Genomic DNA, 9,441 nt, shown 5'->3' with positions numbered 1-9,441 from the left:
ATAAATTTGTTTCTTTAGAGCAAATCAACTTTGTATCCACTGTAGGGAATTGAAACCCAGGTTCCAGCGTTATATGTCTGTTAGCCTACCTTTGTTTCAGTGGATGACTGAGAAGTCAACAGCCTACAAGAAAGCCCAGGAAAACCTAAATCTGAATTCTCTCCAGAATGTCAAGGATTACCCCAGTAGCAGCCTGAGAGCTCTGTGGTGTTTTTCCACAGAACTAAATATATATTTCCATGTCACTATGCGTAAGACCACTGACAGTCTCAACCTAGAGTGACTCCCCCCTCAACTATTGTGTTATGCTGAATATCAGGAGTGGGGTAGGAGAAACCTGATTCACCTCTGTGCCAAAAATAATAACCAAGGAATTTGTACCATAAGTTGGTTTGCAAGTCATAATTTTTTATTTCTTTTTACAAAAATCAACTGAATGAACTTGGTAACACAGAGAACTCTCAAAGTTTCTTCTAATGATCAGATCACTGGGAAACCTGTGACTCTTTATCAAGAAAAAGTGATAACATTATCTAAATGAGGTAGTTATACACAGTACCAGAATATAGGGTACATTGATGTAGGTGAAAGGTATCAAGAGACAAATATCACCCAAGACAATTAAATGGAATATAAAAGACTGAAGCAAGCAATAAAAATTCAAACCAATCCTCAGATGAGTACAAAAAGAAACCCTGGTGGTCGAGTAATAACATAAAAGGGGGTAAGGTATGTTTTCAAATTTGTTTGTGTCCCCTCCTTCAACAATTCTTAATATTAAGTACAAAAACAATTATGCATCAAAACTATCAATTCCCTTAACAATCTTAAACACTTCACTCAGATCCTTTATTAACTCATCTTTTCTCAAAATAAAATAATTTTGAAAATTACAACCTGCCATATTTTCAACAAATCAATGTCCTTCCTAAGATAAAGTATCCAAAACTGAACACAATTCTTCAAACATGGCTTAACCAATGGCACATAAGATAAAAGTACAAACTCTTGTACAGACCTGTATTCACTATTTGGTAAAAAAAAGTCTAAAATCATATTTGCCATTCCACTAGCAACAGCACATTGCTTGGATAAGTTAAGACACTGATGAATCAGAACACCAAGAATGTTTTTCTTCCATAACACTTAAGGGTATTCCAATAACAATTATCATCATGATTCAAACTGTGATATCCCACAAGCATTATCTTGCAATTATCATATCATAATAAAAAGCCACTTCCAGTTAGTTTCCCAACTAAATGAATAGACTGAATACAGATATTTTTATATCACAGGTTAGCAAACATTAGTGTAACATGTTTATAGTCATTTATTTTATATCACATACCAATCAACAATAAATACCTTGTACAAACAATAACATGTAACTGAGTTACACCTACACTGTAGTTTCAGCTTAGACAAGATGGTTGTACAAATTTTAAGCAGTAAACTTGTTATTGAAGGTATGTGTGTTTAATATAATAGATGTGCAATGATATAGTAATAATGTGATTATGAGGCAATAGATGTCTGCACCAGAAGTAAGAAATAACACTTCCTGAATTCCTCAGAGTACACATGATAAGTTAAACTTTGACTAATATAGCTGTACTGCCCAAAAAAATATGCTCCTAAACATGCTTCAAAGATGATTTTGTACATCAAGCAGTTTAGTCTTTTCCTATGCACAAAATTAAACATACCTGTGGTGCAATGGGACGGATCTTCAACTTCATGAAACTGGAAGTCAACAAAAACATTTTGAATAGGAATATGTGACAGAGTACTTCAAATGACAGTGTTATCTTTAGTCTACATCTTTTATAAAACACGCTACTGTTAGAAAAATGTTAAAAGTGTCCTAATACACCAGCACTTCCTCTCTACTTATATTTTTAAAATGCTTTCGATAATGTGCCACAAAGACTAGTTAAGAAACTCATATTAGTGATGGCTCTATATTTAATTGGATTTAAGATGGTGTCTGGGCAAGAGAATGGAAACATTTATTATTCAGTCAAACCAGATATTACAACTAGTGTTAGGTTTCATGGGTCTGTACTTAAGCTTTTGCTGTTCTGTTACATTAATTACAAAGACAACTAGGGACATAATTAGTAACCTTTGCTGATGATAGTTAAATTTTTGGTATTTCTAGATGTAGTGCAAATGTTTAGGTGATACAGACCTCTAGTAAAATGTATGGTGGTGCTCTTAACACACTGACTCCACTGTAGAGTAATTCATAACTATAAATACTAAAGAAATCTTGAAAATTACAATAACACTCTTTAGTTTGGCTATACTAGTGCCTAATGCATTGACAAAAGTAACTATACAGAAACTACCTTTAAGAGAAAACTACATACGTTGTTATAAACCTGAGACTTTCACACTTTAAGAAGGTAAATTTGTAAACTTTAAACATGAAAGTCACAAGATTACATCACCTTTACATTTACAGAAGGTTTTGATACCTACTGGAATGATACTGTCAGAAAACCTTTGAAGGTTAAGCTAGCAGAAAGCTCTTTGTTGCTTATGTATACTGAATTTGAGTGAATGAAGGCATACTTTTTCAGATACAAGCCTTTTGTAAAAGTCAACAAATATATTGTTTATTTCAAGATCAAAATTATTTTCATTTTTTAAGCAGATTAAGTTGAGATAAAATCTTTTTTTGACTGCTTTTCCTAACTTTATTACATTACTACTGATGACATATGGTTTTCTAATATCACAAGTTACCAATCAACTTCAACCAATGTTTTGCTGGTGTTACATATTATAATTTATTTCAGACAAGTCTCTGATTTATTATGTTATGTACAATAATGTCTTACTATCTCAGATAACCAGAAATTTTAATTTGAGCTTATTAAGTTGATTAAATGTTAATATGTATTAAATTTATGTTATGATCCAAGTCCACAACAAACAAATTAATTCTGAGTTGATATTGTTGCACCTAACTTAAGCTAGTGATGTGTTTTTCAAGGCTAGTCTCACACCACATACAAGCTGACTCCTTCCAGCAAAGATATTTAATGTCCACGTAAAAATAGTAATGTCTGAAGTTATTCATTCAAGTTTAATGGTTTGTAATGTTCAAAATCTATAAACATTCCTGGTCTAATTCTGTAGTTTTGTGATCAATCACAATTATAGTTTTCTAGGCCTAAAGCACACTGACTGTAGCTGTTCAATAAATATTATCTTGCTAGCTGCTATTATGAGCTAGCTGCCTTTTATAAAAATCACTTGAGTTTGTAGAAATTTTGACAAAATTATTTTGTGCTTTCTTAAAACAAGTATTGTCGGTTTTTACACTCAAAAATGTTCTATACATTTCAAGAACAGGTGAAATTTGCACAATAAACAGTTAAGAAAATACGTTACGGGTAAAAAAGGAAAAAATATAGGCACTGAAATAAATGTACAATAGTAAATCTGTTACAATGAACCTATCACTCAATAATAAATTATCCCAAAGAGTATTCATCCTGCTTTAAAGAAAATAAGATTAACATTTGTTTTTAGAACAAACTGAATCCTTCTGAATAACAATAAATCATTATTGTTTTCACACAACACATGCCATACCAGGCTCCAATTTCTAACAATATCAGTTGGATTTAATAACAGGTTAACATTTATTGTCAGCTGGTCTCTTCTATGCAATGTTTCAAAATCTGATATAATTTTGTTTAGTTTCGATTTAGCTCAAAGGAGAACAGGTAAATATGCATCTTCATAAAGATATGTATGAATTAATGACACCAGTAAATACAAGGGTTTTTAAAAAAATGTGAGGTAAACATTACTTAAATACAGGAATATAGTAGTACAAAGTTACCTACACTAAGAAGCTTCACAAAACTTCCTTAATGTTAAAAACCTTGGAGAATAAGGAACTTCCAGTGGAAGTCTTGTTTGGAAGAACTCTTTATTTAGCCTAACTATGCCAAGTTAATATTCTCTTTTGCGATTACTTTAATTAAACAAAAAAGGAAAAAAACAACAACTGATGTGCAACACCCAATAAAACTGTATCAATGTAATCAGACAAAAAAGAATCCACAATATCAAATAATGGCATAAATATTAAAATTGAGAGCCTGTTGCTTCAACCATAGGACATCCATTTCACATAGCATCAACTGCATGTTTTGTATACTCTGTATTTATTCTCTTAGGAGGTTCAGATTCTTCAAATAAAAATACTCTTGAATAACTATTTCCTTTAAGAACACTAATTAAAGTCATATGTACACCTCACTGATCTCAATATAGTTTCTTAAAACTGGCCTAACCACAGTATCTGCTGAGCACATCAACACTTTACAATTTATTGGTGTGCCACTTATAGGATAAGTAAAACATATCTCTTCTGTGACCAATTTTTCATTTCTTCTGCAAAAAATTTGAAAAATATATCCATTCTTGTTTTTAGAATTTCCCCATAATCCAGCAGGTATAATATTCAAGAGGAAACTCATTGATTAAAACTTACAATGGTCATAGACTTGTGTTTGATCAATGAAATAAAGGTTAAGGGATAAGGTTATGTTATATACAGTTATTTTCCCTTCATCAACTAGATTCCTATACAGTTTTCAACTGTATATACACACACACACACACATATATTGGAGTAGTTATCTGTTCTTCTGTTCAATCCATACAGTTTTTTTCAAATCTTCTCATGAAATGTTTATTTCTAAAGAGTCCTAAAACTTTATTTTGAATTGGAATATATTAAAACTGTCCTTCTTCCGTGGCTGTTTTTCCGTTTTTTTTTCATCAAAGACAATGTCACAACTTTTGGAGTTTTTCTCACCTGTAGTATAAGCAAAAAAGTTGCTACAAAAGAAATGTAGAGAACAAAACATAGTTCTAATGTTCTTGTGAAATGAATGCTTAGACAAAAGTAGGTAAACAAGAAAACATACAGACAAAACAGCCAAGAGGTCACACAAAGCTGATCCACATAAACCATGCTGTATAATAAATGCTATAATTAACAATCCACTCTGAGCAAAATTGAAATGTATTCTTTGGTATAGTGGAGTTTCATTACAATGTTTATCAAAGCTACATAACTCATTGTCAAAATTTCCTCTGTCTTTCTGGAACAAAAATAAATAAATGATACGTATGACCACTATAATTTATAACACAGAGGCATAATAAATAGTCAAACCAATAAAATTATGAAACTCAGCTGTATCTAAATAAGTATTGCTGAATATTGTGAAAAACTATTTAAAGATTAAATCAAGGTGTACATGAAAGAGTGAGTTAATATATAGGTGAAGCTTGCTTAGTATCATAACACAGACAACAGAAAATAAATTAAAAACAGTTAAAACAGTAGCTTAGTAATCGTAAACAACCATTCTCTTCCTTTATCTGTTTATGATGTACATTTGATCCTAGTATTGTAAAAGTTAATATGTAACAGCATTGTCAAAGTAACAAGTACAACTTGTGCTATTTCTTCTTTAAAATTAAATCAGAATGTTTTAGTAAGTGATTACAACATCATAATATTTTTTATAAGTACACAATCTACTCGAGTTGTATAAACAAGTGCATATTTTGATTATCTTACCATTATTTTCATATTTTGGCTGTTATTCACTACTTTTCTTAGAGCTTAACCAGTAAGCATTAAAATATCATTTATTATACACTTGACATAAATTAATACTTTCAAAATGTATTTATTGTAACATTTTTATTTGCAAGTTTATCGACTATAAGTAACCAAAATGAGATAACAAAAATACCTTTTTTTTTTTCCTGTGTTTTATATGATTTTACAACATTATGTTTTCTAACTTAACTTTTGAGTTATTTTAACACTGAACACAGTAATAATACGTAAAAACTTACACTGCTGTTGTGTACAGAAAACTGATAGGAGCCTTCACTGTCCCTGGTAATAGTTGCATTATATTCTTCAGGCTATACAATAATATGAAGTATTTAGTTTGTAGTACAACATATATAAATTATAAAATAGCAACAGCACATGTGTAAGATTACCTACTATAGTTTGTTTATTATGAATGTAAGTCACAATTACTTTTATTTACTGCAACATAATATATGGAAATATAAAAACTCTTAAATATTTTAAGAACTAAAACTATTATTAAATATAGTTAAATAAAATGATTATCATTTTAGGAAAAATACTTTTTGCAGTATAAATACCTATAAATATACTAATATTTTTAAAATTCTTATTTTTCTACATATAAGTTACAGATTATCTAAACCAACAAACATAAGATTCTAAATGTGAAAGAATCCTGTAGGGAGAGAATACATTCCCCTGGTATGATCATTCATCCAGCTGAACAATTATTTTGATTTAGACAGTCTATAATTTTGGAGACAATGCCCTCTAACTCTATCCAAGACTACTTTTTTCTTCAATACAAACATCACTGGTCACATAATTAAAATGTAGATTATTGTTAATGTTAACCAACCAATAAGGCTATTTGCACCAAATACCTTAATATGGCTGAGGAAGATGTAATGGTAGTTAAATGAAAGTACTAATTAAAGATAATTCAATAAAATCATTAGATGATTAATTATTAAAAGATTATTAAAGAAAGATTAGAAATTACAAAGAATCAATCAGGGAATTATCTTAAAAAGATCAAGCACTGCTGACATTACAGTCAACATGGTTTCACTACAGGAAGATCTTTCCTTGACATTCTTTGGAAAGGTTACTGCTTGTGTAGATGAAAGTATAGATTTGGTGCATCTGTATTTTTGTATTTCAAAAGATTCCTCATAAAAACTTGTAAAAAAATATAGGGGAAGAGTTGACTAACTGGATAGAAGAGTGGCTTGATGAAAGAAAACAGAGGGTTGTTATAAATGGAACTCATTCAGACTGGATTAGTGTTGCAAGTGGGGTAACTCAGAACTCAATCTCATGACCTTTGTTCTTTTTTATTTACATTAATGACACAGATGAAAGAATGATCAATAAATCATTTACATTTGCTGATGATATCAATGTCTTTGTTGTTGTTGGTTGTAAAGAGGATGCTGCTGATTTACAAAAGGATTTAAATCAATTAGCGAGCTGGGCAAATAAAAAGTAAATTATAATAATAATTTGAATTATAATTTCAATAGGAATAACCTTAACAGTATTATGAAGAGAAGGAATCTTGATGTAACAGTGGATCAATCTCTAAAGCCATCCAAGTAGTGTGCTGTTGCTAGTGGTAGAGCAAATAGAATTTTAGGTTCTATCCACATAAATACTGAATATAAATCTACAGATGTTAAAATTTCATTGTATAAGTTGCTGGTTATGCCACAGAATATTGTGTTCAGCTTGGGGCTCCTTAACTTAGGAAACATGTTGAATGATTTGAAAGAGTTCAGAGAAGAGCTACTGGAACAATGCCTGTGGGGTATAGGTTGTCATACAAGCTGTGACTGAAATCTCTCAAATTGTTTTATCTTGAAACAAAAGAAGAGTTAAGGGGAACCTTATTCAGGTGTTTAAGACTGTAAAATAAAATTAGTAGTAATGATGCATCATCCTTTTTTCATATTTAACCGTGACAACAGTATAACTATGGCACACATATACAAGTTTTTGGCATGGTAGAGTCAGCTACAGCTAAGACCATTTCATTTTTCTACCAGGGTGGTTGACCTTTATAATGAGTTGTTTTAAGATACTGGCAGTAAAATTTAAACGAGTTAAATAAAAATCTTGATATGAATGATAGGAGTTTTTTATGGATGTTTTATTTATTATTATTATTATTTTACTGTAATTTAGAGTATAGAGCAACTAAGATGGACCAATAGGTCTTATGTTGTCCCTAAGAAACCAATTATATGGAAATAAGATGTCTTTACACATAGTCTATAATGAGAAGGGAAAACCATAAGTTGGTAAACATGGAAACAAGAACTGAAGAGAATAACTAATTAAGACATTCAAAATAACATGGAAAATAGTTTCAGGTGATGTGTTACATAACTGCCAAGAAGAAATTATAGTCACTTTATACGAGAGAGAATTCAAACGGTAGGTACCAAGACGAAGATGAGGGACTATAAACAATAACATCACGACATCTATTAAGAATATAAAAACGGTACACCAAGTAAGAAGGGAAATTTTGAATCGCCCACTGGGAGAAAAAATACATCGAGATAAACAATCGAAATACAAATAATTACAAAAATTATTGCGAACTTCTAAGAAATTAACACACAAAAACTTACCGTACAGTTAAAATGTTCTGAGAAAGAATGACGCTCCATTCCTAAACCAAAGGCGGTCAGTGGAAATAAGATGCAGGTTATTTTCCGTGGTTTTGTTATACATTCTATTTTCAAATGTTTCAATGGGATGGTACCTGTATCTGTAATATGGTATGCTTTGTATGCTTCAAGCTAGAACAATAATTTCCTGAATTTCTAAATAATTGGCAAACATGACAGTCATATTAAAAATCGGTTTTGATAACTTCTCTGTCAGATAGAGAAAGGAAAAGAGCTATGATGACGGTGACCTCTCATTTCTAAATTTAGTATTACAACCATAAAAGAAAACATCATTTAAGTTACTTCTTATCAGATATCTCCCTCTGTAATTTATTTTTCCAAACTTTTTTTTAATTAAGCACAAAGCTACACAATGGACTATCTGTGTTCTGCCTACCATGGGTATCCACTTTTTAGCGGCGTGAGTCCGCAGACATGGCGCTGTGATACTGGGGGCTTTCAAACTCTATTAAAACTTAGAAATATTGTAATTCCCATGAATTATGATTAAGAGTTATAATGTTACAGTCAATTCCATTATTCGTTGGTAAAAGAATTGGCAGTGGGTGTTGATGACTAGCTGCCTTCCCTCTAGTCTTACACTGCTAAATTAGGGACGGCTAGCGCAGATAGCTCTCGAATAGCTTTGTGCGAAATTCAAACAAACAAATCAAAACAAACTATTACATTCCATCTAGCAGAAGGGATATGAACAGTACTTCATAACACTGTTTTAAAACAAAATTATTCTTTAACCTACTGTGAATATGATTCTCTTTTTTTTTTCGAATTTCTTGGACAATGATATTTGATGTTAAACTGACTGCAATGAATGGAAAATAATGTATTTGGGTTATCCTAATATAATGTAGGTGAGGCTCAGCTCAACAATGGTCAATCTGTGCTGGGCCAACTGCAAGTATCATAACCCAATTTTAAGATAATAAACTTTTAAACTTACTGCTGTATAATAACATGATTAAATAAGTAAACAAACAAGATCCTGGCATTGCAATAAATAAATCATTAAAAAGTTCAGGCAGTGCTATGTTACTAGTAGTGAGGTTAATAGGGTTTCATAGAAACATTTAAATTATAGGATTAGTGATC

At 30.9% G+C, this 9,441-nt stretch overlaps 1 protein-coding gene across 12 annotated transcripts in view; it reads right to left on the bottom strand.

Moving 5' to 3' along the window:
• The window catches only part of LOC143226376 (uncharacterized), a 37,836-nt gene extending 28,796 nt beyond the window's left edge, over positions 1-9,040 (bottom strand). For 3 of the 12 annotated variants that reach the window (XM_076457264.1, XM_076457266.1, XM_076457265.1), the window contains exons 1-4: positions 8,729-9,040; positions 8,290-8,460; positions 5,905-5,976; positions 1,710-1,746 (exon numbers count right to left, since the gene is read on the bottom strand). In XM_076457264.1, the coding sequence (XP_076313379.1) occupies positions 1,710-1,746; positions 5,905-5,976; positions 8,290-8,460; positions 8,729-8,731 (283 nt within the window). In that variant the 5' untranslated portion in view covers positions 8,732-9,040. The other 9 variants (XM_076457263.1, XM_076457262.1, XM_076457258.1 and 6 more) reach the window with 8 other exon arrangements.
• Between the last annotated feature and the right edge of the window lie 401 nt (positions 9,041-9,441).

This window comes from Tachypleus tridentatus, chromosome 9 (genome assembly GCF_004210375.1).
Source record: "Tachypleus tridentatus isolate NWPU-2018 chromosome 9, ASM421037v1, whole genome shotgun sequence".
NCBI lineage: Eukaryota > Metazoa > Arthropoda > Merostomata > Xiphosura > Limulidae > Tachypleus > Tachypleus tridentatus.
This window is presented reverse-complemented; position numbering and strand designations above follow the sequence as displayed.